The sequence below is a fragment of the Acipenser ruthenus genome, chromosome 26, assembly GCF_902713425.1.
Source record: "Acipenser ruthenus chromosome 26, fAciRut3.2 maternal haplotype, whole genome shotgun sequence".
Lineage (NCBI taxonomy): Eukaryota > Metazoa > Chordata > Actinopteri > Acipenseriformes > Acipenseridae > Acipenser > Acipenser ruthenus.
In genome coordinates, this window is record NC_081214.1 from 19,286,040 (window position 1) to 19,306,432 (window position 20,393).

The 20,393-nt window shown below is 39.3% G+C and overlaps 2 protein-coding genes across 2 annotated transcripts; one reads left to right on the top strand and one right to left on the bottom strand.

The window, feature by feature from the left end:
• Positions 1-5,294: 5,294 nt before the first annotated feature.
• On the bottom strand, positions 5,295-11,873 carry LOC117430385 (uncharacterized). The gene is made up of 9 exons (XM_034050376.3): positions 11,721-11,873; positions 10,468-10,581; positions 8,345-10,027; positions 8,126-8,225; positions 7,592-7,740; positions 7,236-7,348; positions 7,027-7,116; positions 6,656-6,778; positions 5,295-6,263 (listed from the first exon to the last, which is right to left on the bottom strand). Exons 1-9 carry the CDS (start codon positions 11,785-11,787, stop codon positions 6,084-6,086), a joined length of 2,619 nt encoding a protein of 872 aa, XP_033906267.2. The 5' UTR covers positions 11,788-11,873; the 3' UTR covers positions 5,295-6,083.
• A 3,703-nt stretch (positions 11,874-15,576) lies between these two features.
• On the top strand, positions 15,577-20,195 carry LOC117963488 (glutamine amidotransferase-like class 1 domain-containing protein 3, mitochondrial). The gene is made up of 5 exons (XM_034903731.2): positions 15,577-15,710; positions 16,115-16,239; positions 18,529-18,700; positions 19,033-19,234; positions 19,543-20,195. The coding sequence occupies exons 2-5, from the start codon at positions 16,132-16,134 to the stop codon at positions 19,733-19,735; spliced, it is 675 nt and encodes a 224-aa protein (XP_034759622.2). The 5' UTR covers positions 15,577-15,710; positions 16,115-16,131; the 3' UTR covers positions 19,736-20,195.
• The last annotated feature ends 198 nt before the right edge of the window (positions 20,196-20,393 follow it).

Genomic DNA, 20,393 nt, shown 5'->3' on the forward strand with positions numbered 1-20,393 from the left:
TGGTAACCATTTCATGTTGCATATGGAATAGTAGATGACAGGGAGTGTATTATAACTACTGTACGGTTTCTGTGCTTATTTTTGAGGAATATAAAACTGTAATATAGAACTCACCTTGTAGAGTGGTGTATTTATTTGGAGACGACTCAATATTCAAACCTGTTACAGGTTTCTGATAAAGGTGGCAGCTTTGCTGCTTCATGTGATAACATTCAATACAGTTGCTGTTTCTGACAATCTGAAACATAGCCTGACTTAAGTGCAGCAAGGGCAGAGAGAAGAAGGACTGCAAGCAGACAACCTGGGTAGCATTCATGTCTAACACACACCTTGTAGGACTTAGAGCAAGTCAGGAGGTCATGTTGGAAGCCCTTATTGGAAAATGAAGTCAATACGGAGGGAAAAAAAACCCCAAAACATTAGGGTGATTGTCACAAAGACGGCCGGAGTGCGTGGCGTCAGACCAGAAGCAGGAAATAAACAGACAGAAACTTGTGGTTTGGTGGAGCTGAGCGAATGCTTTCGCTCAGCATTTAATAAACAGAACAGAAAATAAAAGGTTTGAAACAAAAACACAGGACACGGCACTTGCGCCAAAATAAATAGACAAACAAAACGAACTACACAGACAAACACGGTGAGCAGATTTTAGCTATTATTATTATTATTATTATTATTATTATTATTACCTCCGTCTCCAATCCCGTTCTCCACTCACCGAACACACAACAACTCCGAGTGAAAGAAAATGTGTCTATATATACTGTTGTGCTGGGATTCAATTACTAATTAATTATTCACTTGAATCCCAGCACGTGAATGAATTACGTGCAACCCTGTGCTCACATATTACATTTAACCAGCACGTGAAGTGATTTGTGCCCTCCTCGTGCCTAAATACAAATCTACATTTTAAATACTCGTGCTGCACACACCCATTTATATCCCGTGTACCAATGACTATACACCAACATTAACACACGCACGCAACATACAACACATAACACACAAAATACACACAGGGGCGGGCACTTCGTCACAGTGATAAATTCATTATGACAGAGATGCATTGAAAGGTGTTGACAGGAAAATACCTCTCTCAGGAGGAGTGTTGCTGTGTCATTCCATTTAATCTACTAATGCATGACAGATAACTAGAGCTGCCCATTAACCGTATTGGGTGGAACAAGGAAATTCATTGTGTAACTAGAAAATGAAACAAGTGGATTATATAACAATGATTAATTTGCACTGCCAAGGTGTCAGAGGATGCCTGACGGAAGCTGAACTCTTCTGGGAACAGTACAGTAGCTTTGACAACATTGGCTGCTTAGGGTCACCAGGTACAAATGATTATTACTGGAAGAGAAACAAGTGTATTATATTACAATAACCCTACATTTCCTGATGTTCAAATACATTAGTCAATGATGCTCAAGTTGGAGTTTTTTTCTAATTTCTTTTGGGGCTTTATACATTTATTTTTTAAGAAGTCATTGAAAGGAAAAACAAGAGAAAATAAACAACAGTGCATGCTTACATCATGTCTTTGAACATAAAAATAAACATAAAATGGCTTGAAAATGTCCAGCATTCTGATTGGCTGCTGACATTCCAAAGGCATACATTTAAAACAGTATATGGTTCAAACCTGTTTTCATTCCATGCATTCAGATCAATGCATCTCTGGGTGAACAGCTTTTATGATTGCCATCCAAATTGTTTTCTCTCAGCTTTTTTGTCCCTGTCCACTGTAATGCAACATGTTTCGTGATTAGGGCCCTGTGTTTTATGCAACCTGCTTTCTTAGGCTGCACTTCCTCCCACCGCAAGGTGGTCATGTAGTCTGCTTAATTAAATCACTTATTGATTAATAATCTCCTGATTCCTTTAATCATCTCAATTAGTCATTCTATTAACGCGCATTGACGCATTGATTAGGCGGCAGCAGCAGCTACGGACATTTATTTAGTCATGCATCCCTTTATTACTAATACATCTTATTCAATATTATTTCTTAGAGTGTGTAAATAAATAATTTAAATGTTTCAGTTTACTATTAGGAACACATAATTTGTCAACAAAATATTTTAAAAAACAACACTGATTCCCAGAACAATTTATATAAAATACTGAAATCATAACATCAATGCTGTAACATACATATTACAAATATAACATAATAATAATAATAATAATAATAATAATAATAATAATAATAATAATAATAATAATAATAATAATGCAAGGTTGTTCGCAAGCAGCACATTAAGTGTCACTTACAGTTTCATGAAAGAAAATGTCCCATGCATTAAATGTTCCTATGAAACTTAAGCATCGTCAGTTGGTTAACCTGGCCTTCTTTCATAGATTGACGTTGTTCTGTAAAAACTTGGCCATAAGAAGAAACACTTCTTTCAGCATCTACAGAATTGGTAACAACTGACAAATATATTTTAGCCTTTCGTGTTAAATTGGGAAATAATTCTTCAGCTTTAATCCGAACTTAATTCACTTCAAAGTCATTCTACTGCTGTTTTCTTTTGCATATGGTAGGTAGTTGTCCATTTCTGATTTACAGTCAGCATCAAATTCTGGAATAGACTATAATGGGAAGGCTTCCAGATCCAAACTACACACTTATTGTGGGTCGAATATCCTTACTGCCATCAGAAAGTTATGAGCTGGTTGAAAAAGAACGTGGTTTCTTTTTGCATTGATCCGGGATGTAGTAATCAGTTTTTCAGAAATGTCAAGGAAGGTTTTTACACATAGTTTGTTTATTGCGGCGTCTGTGCTGTGTACCTCTTGTGCCATTGCTCGGTATGTATTTATTAATTCTGCAACTTTATTATATCTCTGATGGACTCTCAGTTCATGGCTTTCAAACCACTGAATCAGATCCACCAGTGCCTTGGCATGCATCGCAATTAGGGAGAGCTGAGATTTTAAACTTTACACATCTTTAAGCAATTTCTGGAGGTCCAGTGTTTGGTGAAATGTGTATTTCCTTTTCCACAAAGCCTGTATTTGGAATGATATTCAACAACAGACTACCAAGTGCACCATCGTGTTATGCATGGCTTAGGTGGCAACTTTATGGGAAAAGTACAGCCTTCTTGCTGGATTGCCTCTGTCAGGTGGTCTTTAAAACGTTGTTTTCTGCTTGGGCAATGTTTGAACAATTTTTTTAATGGTTGCAACCAGCTTGTCCGCTTTCGGAAAATTATTTGCCCAGATATTGCTGGCAAGGGCTGTTATGTGGGCATTACAAGTCAAATGTATTGAATTTGGCAGTAAACCTCGAAGAATGTCATTGTATGCCTTGATCATGTAACTGGCATTATCAGAGACAAATCCAGTCACATTATTAAAATTAACTTTAAATGCGTTTAAACATTTCACAACGCCCTGTGTCACCAATAAGTAATTCACAGATTAACTGTATCGGCTAATATTACTTTCAGTTCAAAGGTATTCAATAGTCCTTGGAGAACAAATAAAATGTGCAAAACATACTGCTCTTTTGCATTTGTAGACTCGTCAGTAACTACAGATATACTGTCAGACGTCTTTACCAGTTGTACAATTTTCATCTTGTGCAACTCAGCATTTTGGGGTAGATATTCCCTTCTCAGTTGACCTGCTGTAGGAATTGCTCCCGCATTTATTACGTTTGTTCAGAAATGCACGGGATTATCAATTCTTTCCAGGGGAATATTAGCACAAACAACTGCCTCTGTCAAATCTAAAATAACATCTCATCGGCGTTCATAATTTCCGTTCCCCTTACGTTTTTCACTGGAGGACGTCGTCTCATATCAGTCAATCTCAGCCTTTCGTTTTCTGTGTTTTTCTGATGATAAATGTCGGTCTATTGTTGACTTTCGAGTGTGGTCCAAAGATAAATTGCAAGTTGTGCAAAATAAATTCTACCCATCGGTGTACAGAACACCAGGTGGATATTGTCGCGTGCGTTCACTCAATGAAATGCTTTTTGATTACAATGTCTTTGACTCCATGTTTAGGTCTCTCGATTTTTCTTTTAACACATCAGTTTATTCAGTTACCATTTATACTCATCATAATTAGCTTTTATTTTTCTAATTAGTCAAAGCGTAATGTGTTGATTTCTTAATTGTGAATTCGATTACTATAACTGGAGTGGCTGCAGGGACATCTAGGGGATAGCAGTTGAATTACAATTGAAAAAAAACAGGTCGCGTAAAACGCAGGACCCTATTCATGATGTGTCAGTTACTAAAAGAAACAAAATTAATTAAATTACAATAGTTTCAATGAATTTCATAGAAAAATATTTCAATTCGAAATGCTGGCCATTTAATTTATTTTGTTTATTTTAGTATTTCTAAAATCAGCAATACTCATTGTTCCAGTTTTTTAATCGCTCTTCCTTTAGCAGTGATTTAGAGGACAGATCTCAAACCCCAGTGCACCAGAGTGGCCATTTTGAAAAGATCTTTGAAACAGACTTTCAAGTTGTAAGTGTAAAATGTTGTCAGGATGTTTAGAATGAAAATAAAAATGACATGTACGTTATTTAAACAGTTGTAGCAACACATGGGGACGTATAACGCTATATTTTTCAGACGGTTTTATAGGTATTGGCTCAAAAAAATATATTCTTCAAAAAGATGAGTGAATTATATTTTGACCACTCGATTTACATTGAGCCCAAATACAATATACAGTACACAAATCTATGATTACAGTACTCTAAATATATTTGTAAATGTTTATAACGTAATGTGTAAAATTTTAATCCAGAATACATTTGTTGAAACAGATGTGTTTACCGTGGTAATGAAGGTATAGTGGCAATATCAATTCAAAGGGCAGCAGTGTGGAGTAGTGGTTAGGGCTCTGGACTCCTGACCGGAGGGTCGTGGGTTCAATCCCAGGTGGGGGACATTGCTGCTGTACCCTTGAGCAAGGTACTTTACCAGTAAAAACCCAACTGTATAAATGGGTAGTTGTATGTAAAAATAATGTGTAAAAAATTATGTAATTGTATGTAAAAGTAATGTGATATCTTGTAACAATTGTAAGTCGCCCTGGATAAGGGTGTCTGCTAAGAAATAAATAATAATAATAAACACTAGCTTTCAAGTCTGTTGTAAGTGGAAATTGAACACCTGGTTCCTTAAATATCCACTTACTCTACAGCTGAAGAAGAGTCTTGAAAGCTAGTATATGTATATTAGAGTTAATCTGATAAACAGCATCAACTCTTCAATTGTATTAGTGAATAACAAAGTGACCACACACACATGTAAAAAACATAAAAGCTTTATTCAAATAATCTATTGACTTCCAACTGTAATTGTCTCTCGCTGGAGACAATTTGACTGTAATGTTGCTGTTCCTTTATGAGTTACATCCAAAAGTTATTAGCAAACCGTGTGTGGGTGTTTTATTTGTGTAATCCTGAAATAACACTTAAAAAAGAAATACAAAAATTATATATATAAATAAAAAGCTACATTGAAAAAAACAAACTCACAGACATTAATCACATTGACAGCTTCAGAAAGCATAAAATGATAACTGGAATAGCTTTACAAACTAGTACAATCTGCTTTAAAGCTTCCTTTATTTCAACACTACTATTATGTTCAATTAAACTTTCATAGGATTAAGCCTGTGGCCCCCTGCCAAGATTGACAGCTCAACACAATCGTATACCTCAACAGCATATTTGCTTTGCCTACATCTAAATAAGAACATATTGACTTCACTCATTTTTGTGTGTGTTTACAAAGGCAGTTGCCTATACAGTATATACAGTGAGCAGGATTGACAGAGAACAGTAGCTGGGTCTACTTATTTACAGTAATATTATTTTACCTATGCAACAAGTCAGGCTAGCTCAGCCAAGCAGACATGTCACAATAGTTGCTATTCAACCATAAGATACCTGTATGTTTGAGTACTTCTTAGGAGTATATAGCTTGTGAGCATCCTCATCCTCAGGTATCCACTTCAAATAAGAACCTGTTCTTGAATGTTTCACCTTATGCAGAATCTTTGAAATAATAGCCTTGAAATTCCTATAGACTTCCCTATTTGTCTTGCCCCTCTTCTTGAAGTTCGACCTCCTCCTTCACAGAGCTAAGCTCTCCTTTGGAGCGAACAGCCGTCTCGGGGGTTGTGGTCTCCTCAGCGATATCAGTCACGAAGGCAGTATTGTCCACTCCTCCTCCTTTGTGTTTTCTCTGAACCCTCTCAAAGATTTGCAGCACCTTTGATTCAGAACATAACTTTCAGCAGAAATACACAGATACCATGCAGACCATTTTGAAATGGAAATCACAATGCTGTCAAGAATGGTTAACCAGAATGAATCCTAGCAGACCAGCAATGGCAACAGTACTGCACAATGGTAATGATACAGTAGCACACTGGTACCAATGTGATACTGGTGCTATGAATTACCAGTGTGTACTGGTTCCTACCACTGTGAAGTACCAACAATTGTAAGAGTTATAAGGGTAATTTTAGCAGTTGTGATATAACCATTGCAATTATATTTCACTGTTTTTATATAACAGTAGACAACAAAGCCAAGTTCTAATATTAAAATGGTTTGAAACCACCACTGAAGCCCACACTGTCCGAGGTGGCAGGGAGGTACCTGGGATTTGGGGAAGATGCCCACTCTGAAGAAGCCAATGTTCCCGGTTTCTATCTTGGTGCAGTCCACAACGGTGGAGGCAATATTCTCCGGGGAAGGCCCATCACACAAAACCCCATCCACCTGCGAGAGAAAACAAGCGACTTCTCTAATAACACGTTAACAACTACTACTAATAATGTAGCTGCTTAAACTCCTTATTTACTAATTCACGACATCAATGTGTAGTCATACTCTTTCTTTTTCAAGTCCAACTGTTTTAAGCTGCCACAGATACCTGTTGATACTGGGATTGTTTGAGTGTTTTGGTCCAAGCTTGGTTTGTTTCTATATGTGTGTGTATCTCTGTTACTGTATCTCAGCTGCCCCACCTTATCTCCCAGTTTAGCGTAGACCTGGTTGTGGTGGGTAGTGTCTGCTTCTCCTGTTGGATTTGCTGACGTCACTGCAATGGGACCCACCTGTCCAGAAAGAAGTGGTTTGTTTAGATAAGACTCTCCAGGGGTATTATCATATAGCTCAGGGATTTAGGCCTTGACCTCATACAGTTGGTCTCAACCTTTAAACCAACACTCCTTACCAAGTCGATGAGGTGCGTGGTGACGGTGCAGTTGGGGTTACGGATGGCGATGCTCTGAGGGGTGCCGATGTACTTCGCTGAGTCTTTCAGACCAAAGCACTCAAGCCATTTCCCTAGGAGTTAAAACAAGCACCAACTGTTAACAGAGCATGACAACACCAACGCAGAGAACTACTGGGGTGTAGTACAGAACGGAAGCACAGTTCACTTACTACATATAGATAGTCTGTCCGTGTACAAAGCAAAGACAGACCAACCATAAACAATGCAAGCCACCAATGTAGGAATCAGATTAATCCTTACCCACCCAGTCCTAGCGGTACATGACCCCAACCCAGCTCTACAGTGCCTCCTACCTCGCAGGATGACCATGCTGATGGAGGAGGGCCAGGCTGCCTCCATGAAGTCCCAGAGCAGTGGGTTAATGAGGTGTCTGGCTGGCTCTAACTGCTTGATGCTGGAGATCCACAAGGACATGGGCCGGTCCTGAGCATGCACCTTCGCTCTGGAACAGAAAAATGGCAAAGTTTAGGCAAATGCATACCGAGACATCAAACTGTACACATAAGTGCTCAAGGTAAACGTAATCTTTACTACATAAGTTTTCATTTCTCTATGACCCATATCTGTGAGCTGGTCGTGACCTATGAATTTGTCTTTCACGTCTAATATTTGTTGTTTCAGCTGTTGTGAAGGTGACTGCAATACAACTATACGTCTGAGCTGCCTTAAAAAGTAAGGGGAAGAAAGTATACAGTAGATAAGACAAGTTGATAATATTGTACATGATTAAGGCTCCTATTAAAAGGCAGAAGACAGATGGATGAAATAATACACAGATAGAATGATAAGATAAGACATGGGATACTGTAACCACTGTAAAAACTTACTTGTATGCCTTTTCTACAGCATCCGGCCGATTGCAAGCAGCTACCAGCACATAGACTGTGTCCGTGGGGATCCCACAGGTGCCACCGTTCTTTAGGATGTCTGAAACCAGGGGGGATAAAAGTTTATATTCACTTTCAGATATCCCTGCTAATATAAAGAATAGTGAAGTTAATGAGTAATAATAAAGTTTAACCTCATCACCACAGATGTCAAAGTACCTGCAATCTTCTGAACAGAGGTAGCCTTCCTGGCAGGGACATGGGGACACTTGCTACTGCCGCCCCCGTAGCCGCTCAGCTTGATGAAGGGCTCGCCGACAGGCAGCTGGGGGCTCTGGAAGCTGCTGTTGAAGAGGTTGGCCAGGAAGCAGTAGAAGCTGACCAGGCCGAAGATGATGGTCACCCCGATGTCGTAGCCAAAGGGGAGCGCGTTGACTGCGTCCAGCAGGAAGCTGATCAGGATGAGCTCGAAAGTTAGAGCATAGGCAAACCAGGCCTTGCTGAGGAAGAGGGTCCCCACCATCACAAAGCAATTGAAAAGCATGAAGCAAATGATGCCCACGGCCACATTGAAGCCCCTTGTGGCACCATAAAGACCGCCATATCTGGTCAGCCCCCACACCACCCACATGATGCCATAGAGGATGAAGGCCGTGCTCTCTAGGGTCTTGCCTCGTGCGAATGCCACCGAGCCAGACAGCAGTTGGAGGGCTCCACCAGCTACCACTGCCCAGGGCAGGATCACGATGCCCAGGGGTCCACTTGGGCCGACAGTTGCAGTAATGGCAAAGGCAGCTAGCACACTGCAGGCATGGCCTAGCACTTCTGCATCAGCATATTTGGAGTAACCCAAGTAGGGTGCGTGCAAGTCCTTATCTTGCTCTCGTAGGTTTAAGGCACTGGTCCTAGAGACTAAAGCCTTGACCAGCCCTTCTCCAGTGGGGATCCTCCAAGGTGATGCCATGTTGTGGAGAGAGACAAGTACCATGATGGCAGAGACAATGAAAATGGCGGCTTGGACTCCCTGGGTGCCTCCCTGGAAGAAGCCTTGGGGCTGGGCAGCAATGGCAATGCAATAGGCCACGTAGAACAGGAGGTAGAGCCCATCTGCCAGACTCTTCTGGGTAATGAAAAGGGCCAGCACAAAGAATAGGATGGAAAAGACAGCAGGGAAGGGGACTGGGAAATAGGGCTCAGTTGGGCTCCAGACAGTCAGAAGGAGGGTGTAGCCTTCAGCGAATTTCAGTACCGAAGTGAAACCGTAGAAGGTGGCAGAGAGTGTGTCAAGGCAGCGGTAAGACAGGATGCACACCCCAATCTGGTAAACCCCAGCTGTCCACAGCCATGGAACCTGACCTTGGAAAAGAGTGGAGACCACCCCTAACAGAGAACAGGCGAAGACGCTGGCTGAGAGCAGGTTCATCACCAGGCCAGTTATCACAATGTCGTTCTTGTCCTGAGCTTGCGAGGCTGTTAGCTTGTCTTTCTTCACCAGGCCGGTGCCTGGTAGCTGGAGCTTGCTCTTGGTGATGTATTTGAGCATCCGCCCTGTGCCAAAGTATGCTCCCAAAAGGCAGACCAGCAGGTAATTGGCGGCCATGGCCCCCTGTCCAAAGGAGCGATCATACAGCCCAGCAATTTCATGTGCACATGCCAGGCACACTGCGAAGGAGATGACCGACAGGACAACCTCCCTCTGCATGACCCCCACCACCCCTATTATCAGCAGAGCCAGGGTAAATGCCACCAGCCCTGGAACCAGGGCATCACGCAGCCCAGCTTGCCCCACCACCACCCCCTGCCCAGCCAGGATATGAACAAGTCCTGAGCCACACCACAGGGCTGAGATGGTAAGAAACACTGACACAAACAGAGGGGCATGGTTCAGGCTCCGTCTCACACCTGCAGGGGGGGTGGGGGGGTGGGGTGGAGAGATAAACACAGCAGTCAGCGCCAACCCTAGTATACAGTCAAGATGACCACCTGTCGTCCAAGTATTTCATTAAAGTCACTTTGCTATTTAGATTAAAAGGTTACCCACTTGTAAATGTTATCTCTCATGGCTGTGTATCTTTATCAAGCGGTAACTTTGTATAACATTACTTTCACCCAATTGACAGCATACACTTGTAGTTTATAGAAAAATGAATGCTGCAGGGTTCATCAGACACTGATACCAGAAGGGATAAAGCTATAGATATACAAGTAACATGTGCGGCTCATGTGATCCACATGTTTGCTCGTGGTTGACATAATTAATATTGCCGCAAATGGTTGCCATGCATGGGTTACCCTAGTTATTCATGAAGTGTACTGCAGAGCCTGTGGCGATCACCACTTACCTGCATAGGCCAAAAGTGCAGCAACGATGAGCAGCAAGATTCCCAGTGCAGTGCTTGGAATAAATGGGCCTGTCTGGGTGTGACTGTAGCCATTTACCAACAGCAAAAGGGCACCTGGGAGTATTGAGACATTATATACTAGTCGTTAGTCCTGCTTATTGGTTTTCACACTACACATGCATTTCAAAATCATTAGCGAAGGAAGCAATTGTTACCGTTATTGTGTCACCTTTTCTTAACAAATTCTTAAACAAAGGCAGAATGACAAGACATTGTGTAACGTCCAAAAATAAGGAAACACTGCAAAGTGGTTAACCTGTTACAGAAATAAACATTACTACATTATTCTTAGCATATTAAACGGAGTAGTTCAGTTACATAAATTAGTACCACTGCAGCACAATTAATTTAACTGCAAAAGAGATTTTGACTGAGTCGTGGTGTAGGGTAGACTGTCAGCTATACATACATCATTGACGTGTTGCATGATATCATTTCAAATGGACTGAACAGTTAATCACAAATAGCAGTTAACTATCGGTGAAAACCATAAAATCTGTCGAAATAACCATTAACACACAGAACAAGTGCTGTTACAACACATGCCTTATTGTGTATTGTACCGATTAATTAGTGTTCAACGTGCTGTATGCCGTATTCTGCTACCGTACTTTACATTTAAATAACGAACAGAAAGGTACTTGGCATGTAAAACGTGAAATTCTATGTTTTTAATTGCCTGAATAATTGGTGGAAATCAGGTGTATGGCTGAGTGATGATAACCGGAGTGTGACAGAAACGGAACTATTATCAAGATTGTGTCCCCTTTTGGCCGTGGTGATAATAAGCGGGTTTGACTGTATTTACACAGGTAGACTAAATTACACAATAATAAAATAATACAAGTATTGAATTAAGAGTCGTAAGAATAAATTATTAAATATTTCACATACTATATCCCTACATTGACTGAATCATTTAGTTTAAAATAAACTATTAATTTACTGGGCAAGAAAAAAAAGTACTGTACTAAGCCATGTTTTGACAAAATGTAACCCAGTACAGAACACGTTAAAAAAGAAAATTGAAAAAAAAAAAAAAGCAATTGTAAGTCTTGAAAGGGATATTTTAATATATGTATAATAAGTTAAGTATGACACACACACAACGTTATTTTCACATTGTGGTTTTAACTTCGGGGTTCAATTCTGTAATAACACAACTTAGACATTGGGTTCATATAGTTTCCTACCTGCGGATATTCCAAGGATGCCAACAGAGAAATGCAGGGACTCAATCTCTACCCGCGGCTCAGTCATCGCGGACACTCGCAGTTGAATTCAGGATACTAACTTGCTCAAACTTCTCCACCCCAGTATCTATATAGTGCTGCTGATTAGAAAGACTCCCACTAGAACGTCACTCTAAAACACAGAAAAAAAAAAAAAAGAAAAATCCTTCCTCTTCCGTCACCGTAAAACATTTGCATCAGTTCCCCAACAGGATAGGTTGTTTTAATAAGGAAGTTAGTGTAGAACATGCAACTTATTTCTTAAGAAGTCTCTGTTAATACTGATTTAAATACATAATTAAAAAAAATACACTGCTACCTCAGACAGACTAGTGTGACCTCACCTGCCTGTGGAATTCATTTTGTCTGGGTGGGTAAATAAATACATATGTTTGTGTTATTTGGGTTGAGGGTACAAAATGGAATATAGAAAATTCAGTAATTTGGTGTATGAGTCAACAATCCCAATACAGTGGAACCAGCAAATTCATAAGAGATTACAGTACAATCACTTATTTTCTACAGATTTCCATAGGACATATGTCATATTTTAGCAGCGCTAAACAGAGACGTATGTCTGCTTTTAAGCAGGACAGTTGTGCAACAGGAAACCAATGTGAAGCGGTTACATTTACACAACCTATCCCTTATGTGCAATCTATAGCTACCCCAAAAAAGGATTTACTCACATTTTGGACAGGGGACTGTTTAGATGCAATTCTAACATTTGATCACCAGGTTGCACTGTTTTCAATGTTATTATTCAAACTGAAATTGCAATATTTGGTCGCCGATGTGGCAATGTGTGCAAAGCAAAAATCATATTGGATCGAATAAGAGTAATGAAGCTCTGAAAGGCAACATATGATTGTACTTCAAACCTACAGGGGTATTGAAGGTTTTTATATGCTGATTCTAAAAAGCGATCAGCTTAGGGTGGCACTCCCCCACACACAATACTGAATGACACTTCAACTCCGGGGGCGCAGTGTGAAGCATGGATAAAATTCATCACACTACTTAAATACATGCACATATACATGAGTGTTTAGAGTAGTACATTGTTTTCTAAAAGGTTTTATTAACATATCACCAACCCACCTAACATTCAGGTAGACTATCACACAAAGACTTCCCATTAACATTTTGATTGCGAAAACTACCTTGTCATGTATACACCCAGATTAGATTACTGATTAAGATGCTTCTTTCAGTGTTACTGAAACATTAAAGACCAGCTGAACGGTGCATTCAATAAAAACAATTCACTGCTAATCTTTCCCAGGCTTTATTCAGTCAAACATCCCTGGGTGTAAATCCTGGCTACCCGACCCGACTGTATGTGTCGGGTTCGGGTCGGTTCTGGTCGGGTCGGGTGTATATTCTGTGTCAAGCACTCGGGCTCGGGTCGGGCCGGGCCGGGCCGGCTCAGTATTTTATAAATAAATGCATTATTACATTTTAGCGAGTGTTTTTTTTTTCCTTTTGCAAATTATTATTATTATTATTATTATTATTATTATTATTATTATTATTATTATTATTATTTATTTATTTCTTAGCAGACGCCCTTATCCAGGGCGACTTACAATTGTTACAAGATATCACATTATACATATCACATTATTTTTACATACAATTACCCATTTATACAGTTGGGTGTTTACAGGAGCAATCTAGGTAAAGTACCTGCTGCTCAAGGGTACAGCAGCAGTGTCCCCCAGCTGGGATTAAACCCACAACCCTCCGGTCAGGAGTCCAGAGCCCTAACCACTACTCCACACTGCTGCCCCAAATGCAAATACCTAACGATTTATCATGGATCCCACGTGAGCAAACCGCAAAACGTGCAGTGAGAAGCGTCTCTGCGTTCTCGTGTTTATGCTGTAAAAAATACAGCCAAAAAGTGATTCTACATTATTAATATGGAGGCTGTTGATATAAAAAGAAAGCTGTCTACTGGAGAATGTTTAGCAGTGGAAAGTGTTGTTGCTGGAAAGGGTAAATATTCTCTTTGGAAACATTTCGACGTTGTTGTTTTCCGCTAATATAAAAGTTCAAGTGGATTTGTACAGTGCAAATCTTGCAAACTTTTACTTAAATATGACAGCAAAAAGACGGAAATTCATCTTTGCAGCGGCACACTGAAAAAAGTCAGTTGTACGTGGTAATTCCGTGGTTTGAGAAACTTCAATGACATTGTTGTCACCAGTTTTTTTTTAGCTAGGTTTATCCAAACATCATGCTATATGTCTGTATCTGAGACTACCAAGTAAAATGTTCATCTAACTGGATACGTTGATGTTGTTTTATGGCGATATTGTGGTCGGGTATGAAAAAAAACGGTTCAGACCTGTTTTATTTTTATACCCGAGCTGACCTTTACCCGGGTGTTCTTCATAGCCAGGTGTCTTTGTCTGACACCTGCACCAGTGTCTTTGCTGTCTGTTGTATTATTCATTCTGCTCACCATGACAACATCTGCAAACTGATTCTTCCAGGAAAATTCTCTTTGCTTCATGGTTCACCTTATCAAGCTGCTTTTCTAGTTACTCATCCAAACAGAATGCTGTGGCGGTCGCTCATGTAAGGAACTTGTGTGCCACCAGGTGTTTGCTTTAGTTGAACTTTGACACATTACATACAGCAAATTGAAATGTTTACTGATGATGCAAATACATTTAAATCCAGAATCCCCATATTCTTACAGTTCACAAAAATGGACCTCTCCAGTTGATATCAATAAACATAAATATGAATGTGGCACAGCTATTTCTGAATTACAGAAAAAAAGTATTAAACTGATTACCAATGCTATTGTTTGATTCTTGCCATTGGTTTATCAAAATAAAATTCACCACTGTGGCATCATTCTATCAGCTCTATTTTGGATGAGTTTGTTTTATCATTGTGCTCGTACAGAACCATTGCATTGCCATTGTAGGGCCAATACAGCATTGTCTGCGCTACTAATTTGGTAATTAAGATTCAAAAAGCATTCATTCAAGACTTTCCCGTCACAGTGAGTGTGTTAAACATTTTGAGAGAAAATGTAACTTATTCGAAAGGGTAGATGTTTTTGTTCACAAAGATTAACCCCACTAGGAATTTTCTGTTTTCAATTATTTTGCACAACCTCCTCTGGTAGACCTGCTGTATTGGTCTTTACAAGCTGTATGAGAGCTGTTTTTTTGCAGGTGATTTTTTTCTTTTGCTTTGTGGTTCTGTCTTGAGCAAGTTCTGGAGATGGACCTGACACAATACTTTGGGTGTGGCAATAGTGTTCTAAGAAGAGGATCCTCTTTTTCTTCACCAGTCAGTGAAAGGGGAAGGATTTAGAAAAGACTGGTGTTTAGAAGCCAAATGTAATTGAAATTTCACACAAATTATCATGTGAAAAACTAATTTGAATACATAACGCACTGCTTAAGGGCAGTTTCACATCTTTGGATGTGTTCAGTAAAAATGCAATATTTATTGGGGGTTTGCTGCACCATCTGTTGGGAACATATGGTGACTATGCATTATTTTATTTTTAATATTGTTAAGTAGGTAAAACTTCAAGGCAAAGTCACATTTTAATTTACTTGACTACTGAATTATCGCACAGGACTCAGTTTCTGATTCCATTTAATTTAGGAAGAACTCTCCAAGATTCTGTCTTAAAAGTGTAGTCTCCCAGTTCAAGGAAGAAGGAAGCTGTATATGATCTAGGGACACTGATGCTAACAATGAGTCTGCAATTTTTGATTCCCTGGAAAGTCCCATTTGCTCACCTCTCTGCTTGGGGGCAGGACTCAGGCACACAGGCCCCACCCCCAAAGGGTTTGCCAGACAAAACCCATCAGGGCATATAAACCAGCTTCAAACAGGAAACACTAAATGAAAAGATCTCTGCTACACCTTAACATCTCTCTCCAAGCCTTTTAACAAGTTCAAGGAACGTTACTGGTAAGAGTTTTATGTTTAAAATAAACTTTTATATATTTGAAGAATGTGTTAGTGATCATGTGTGTGTCTTAATGATGAATATAGTATATCATAGTATATATATATATATATATATATAATATATTGCACAGTATAGTATATAGTATCGTAGTATATTGTAGGTACTGTAGTATATTAAAGAATATTTACTGTAAAGTATATTAGATAAATGAGTGTGCATATTTACTAGGTTATTATACATTTGTCCTGTTGTTTCTGGGATATATTCTGGGTTTTTTGAAGCTCTCAGTCCTCTCTATTGCAATGGTATTGTGAGCTTCCACACGATGTCCCATGAGCTCCATACAGTACATTGCACTTATAGGTTGCTTTAATGATGGTGCCCTCTGTGTGTTTGTGTTCAGAAGGAGCTCTGATCACCATGGCAAAGTGTGTAGCTGTGATCCTGGCTGGCTGTGGGGTGTACGATGGGAGTGAGATCTATGAGTCATCAGCAGTTATGATCCACCTCAGCAGAGCCAATGTGAAGGTAGGCAGACTTGGCATATATTGCTATTAGGGCTGTCAAGCGATTACAAAAATTAATTGCATATTTGCTTGATACAATTACTGCATCCATCTCAATAGCTGGTTTTATTATTATTATTATTATTATTATTATTATTATTATTATTATTATTATTATTATTATTATATAATGGGCTTATAAAGATGGGCTTATATATATATAAATTTGTATTGTATTGTCATTGTATTATTATTGTAGCGCTCAGCTGCATGGTTTCCATGATATGAGACAGACAAAAGTTGCGGTTCAAAGAAATCAGAAAGTGCTGTGTGTGTGTGTATATATAGAACACCCTTACATCATGTAAGAATAAATCATGGATTTGAATGTAAACAATAACAAGTAGTTGTCATGCCATCAAAACCTATAAATACCTCCAATGTTTTGATTCAAACACAGGCTCCCTTGAGAAAGATATGTACAACATATCGAAACGTTGGGCAGCTGGCTCTTTGAGCTAATATATATATATATATATATATATATATATATATATATATATATATATAATATTTTAGCTGCTGGTGAACAATGGCTCTCATTCCTCTCCTCTCACTCGCAGACTAAACCTGACATCTCAACTCTCTCTCTCAACTCTTCCGGTGCCAGATCTCGCTTCTCTTTCAAACTGTCATCTCCACACACACATCCCAAAGTCCCTCCCCGTTCCTCACTCATTGGTCCAACACTCCCTATCCCTGACTGGTCGTGTTAGACCTGCTCCCACCCCCCTCAGTGATGCACTCACACACAGGCTGCACCAAAACACACAGAGAACGCTCTCATTATTTACAGAGTACTCTCATCCCCTTCCCCAATCCATAATCAGGTCTATTCTCACATTGTCTTGCAAATCAGCTGCCTTCGTGCTACATTATTATTATTATTATTATTATTATTATTATTATTATTATTATTATTATTATTATTATTATTATTCAGCAAACATCCCAGCATAACAAAAACAAAAAAAACTGTTCTATTTCTGGATTAGTTGTTACCCCTTCTTTATAATTTTATATTTATTTACACAGAATTATACAGAAAACTCCATCATTCTGTTAAATTGTTTTAACCAACGCTAAATCACAATGGAGTTACTCACCTTAGTGCATTTCAAATTATACTGTGTATATATATATATATATATATATATATATATATATATATATATATATATATATATAATAATCCGTTTTCTTTCATATATGTATCATTGTTTATAATAAAAATAATTATTTTATAATATACAGTATATATATATATATATATATATATATATATATATTAGTAGTCATTAGACAGATCATAGGCATTGCTCTCTTTTTACAAATCCATTAAGGGTTTATATCAATCTGTAGGTATGAGCATTCAGTGTTTTAATGTAATTTAAACCACGTTAAACTGTATAAACACACACACACACACACACGGGTAAATTATTATACATGATTATTTTGGTTAAACAGTATTTGTCAGGTTGAGATGCATTGAAAAGTTTTCAGGTCCCGGTAAAGTATAGACTGTCAGCGCTAATATACCAAAAACGTTTTTATTCACTGATATGTAAATATATGTATTTAAAAAAATGTACCTGCAATAGAATCAAATTTTACCAGTGAGAAGAATATTCTGTTTAAAACAGGTGATGTTACATTCGGTATGATTCTTTTGTTACATATCACTGCCTCACATCAGCGGTGAAAGAAAGAGACACTTACTGCAAAGCAGGAGTTTGGTTTTTTTTGGACACACTTCCTCGCCCCTCTGTTACCTGGGGTGATCAGGAAGCAGTCGACGCAGCGCACAAACAAACTATGCTTTTAAAATCCTGGTGTATTAATACAAAAATACCTTTTTAAAAAGTAAACGTCAAGAAATAATAAAGAGAAACGCGAGATTAACGCACGCTAAAAAAATGAATCTCCAAAGAAATGAATGCTTTAATCACAGAAGTTAACTGCGATTAATTGACAGCCCTAATTGCTATATGTATTGAAAAATGTAGTGTCATATTTTACATATTATAATATACTGGCTTTGGGCCTGGGTCAAGCAGAGACGAATGTCCGCTATGAGTTGGGTTGAGGCCACCAAGCTAATTTGCTTGAGTCGTATTTGAACCCAGGCTTCCATGGAAAGACTAATGGCAAAGCTGTCATGTAACATGCACAAGCAAATGAATACATTCATGATCATTCACTCAAGTAGCCCGTGGTAGCTCATGACTGTTTGTGTGCTGTGTTCCAGGTTAACGCCTATGCCCCCGATGTGGATCAGATGCATGTGGTGAACCACATAAAGGGGGAGCCGACGGAGGAGTCGCGTAACGTGTTGACAGAGAGCGCCCGTATTGTCCGCGGAAACATCCAGGACCTGGCCACACTGAAACTCGCCGACAACGATGCTCTCATCATCCCTGGTGAGTGAGAGAGGGAGGGGCAGCCGGACCACTCTGTCTTACAGAGAGAAAGGGACCAGGCGTTCCTATCAAAATGAGAAGCTGTTGGTTCTCACTACATTTTATGTAGCAGTTGGCCAGATCTTTATCAATAATGGTAGTAGACACATTCACAGTTAACACATTGCTCTGAGGTACTTTCATTGACTATCAGTAAGTGTAAAGTTACCATTCTACATGAAGGCATGGATGAGCACAGTGATATAAGCTGGGGTTACACCTAAGCTAACCTAGTTTATCCCTTGAGACTCTGCCACATTTGTCTCACATGATAATTGAGTTGCTTTGTTCAGGTGGGTTCGGTGTAGCCAAGAACCTGTGCACATGGGCGACGCAGGGGAAGGACTGCGAGGTGAACCCGGCTGTGGAGAAAGCCATCAAGGATTTCCACAAAGCTGGCAAACCCCTGGGGCTGTGCTGCATCTCCCCTGTCCTGGCAGCCAAGATCCTGCCTGGCTGTGAGCTCACTGTGGGCCATGACGAGGAGTGTGAAATGTAAGTGCAGCTGTTCTATTATTTAGTATTCATAAATGGGGTAATAAAGTTTTAGCTTACAGAAGTTGTAATAAAAACACATGTTTATAAAATACGAGTAGTCTAAACAGAATAGATTCAGTAGTTTGAAAATGTGCAAAGGCAGCACATGATGTTGTGTGTTTAAAAGTCTTATGTATGTTTTAATTTATAATCTGCAACATACCAAATATATTGCCATGAATACTTTTGATTCTACAGCTTGCTGAACGGCAATACCTTTCTTACATACTGTATATAACAGTACAGTTATTCCTCCTATCCTCTAGGTGGCCCAATGCAAATACAGCCAACGTGATGAAGGAGCTTGGCTGCAAACACGTTAACAAGCACGTAAAAGAGGCTCACGTGGATGCTAAAAACAAGATAGTGACCACCAGCGCTTTCATGTGCAACGCCCCAGTGCACGAGATCTTTGATGGGATCGGGGTCATGGTTGAAGAGGTGCTGAAACTGGCCTAGGTGGACCAAAAGGGGGGATCCTTGTGTCTGGGGGTGCAGAGATACCATGCAACTGTCTGGAGAGAGATGTAGCATAGCTACAGTAGCATAGTATTAAACTACAGGGTCATTACAAGGCTTTTGAAACTATTGTTTAGTGGCTTTAGGTGGTCCTACAGTATATGTTCATGTTAGTTTCACTGTTAGTTATCCTGCTTCTTATTCAGTGTGTGTATATAACAGAACAACATCCGTGTGTTTCAATAAATAACTAGACAAAGAGAAGGAGATGTGATACTTTTTATTGGACTACCTAAATGACAATTAATCACTAGCTTTCAAGACCTCAAATGTCTCTTCAGAGAGATTGATGCTTACATATTTATAAAACTGTATCACATCTCCTCTTTGTCTATCATCTCTGGACTGATGCTGCTACCATTTCATCTGTCAATAAACAAATAAAAAGAAACCGAAAACTGTTTGTCTCTCTGGTATATTTTGTCATAACAAACCCTGTTTATTTGCAAAAAAGGGGACTACTTGTGGTCAGCTGCAAGTCTAACCCCCTATGAAATATGTGTGCTTTTGTATAGAGACTTTTCATTTACTAACTCGCAGATGCAGAAGGCAAAATTACAGTTGCACAGCACCTAGTGTTCATTTCTAAAAAATCCTC

What these genes read in the sequence shown, in the direction of transcription:
- LOC117963488 (XM_034903731.2), top strand. Translation starts at nt 16,132, where the DNA reads ATGGCAAAGTGTGTAGCTGTGATCCTGGCTGGCTGTGGGGTGTACGAT. An exon ending in TCAGCAGAGCCAATGTGAAG is followed by an intron (nt 16,240 to 18,528) that starts GTAGGCAGACTT and finishes GCTGTGTTCCAG; the next exon opens with GTTAACGCCTATGCCCCCGA. An exon ending in CATGACGAGGAGTGTGAAAT is followed by an intron (nt 19,235 to 19,542) that starts GTAAGTGCAGCT and finishes CCTATCCTCTAG; the next exon opens with GTGGCCCAATGCAAATACAG.
- LOC117430385 (XM_034050376.3), bottom strand. Translation starts at nt 11,787, where the DNA reads ATGACTGAGCCGCGGGTAGAGATTGAGTCCCTGCATTTCTCTGTTGGC. An exon ending in CAGCATGGTCATCCTGCGAG is followed by an intron (nt 7,349 to 7,591) that starts GTAGGAGGCACT and finishes TTTAACTCCTAG; the next exon opens with GGAAATGGCTTGAGTGCTTT. An exon ending in CCACGCACCTCATCGACTTG is followed by an intron (nt 7,117 to 7,235) that starts GTAAGGAGTGTT and finishes CTTTCTGGACAG; the next exon opens with GTGGGTCCCATTGCAGTGAC.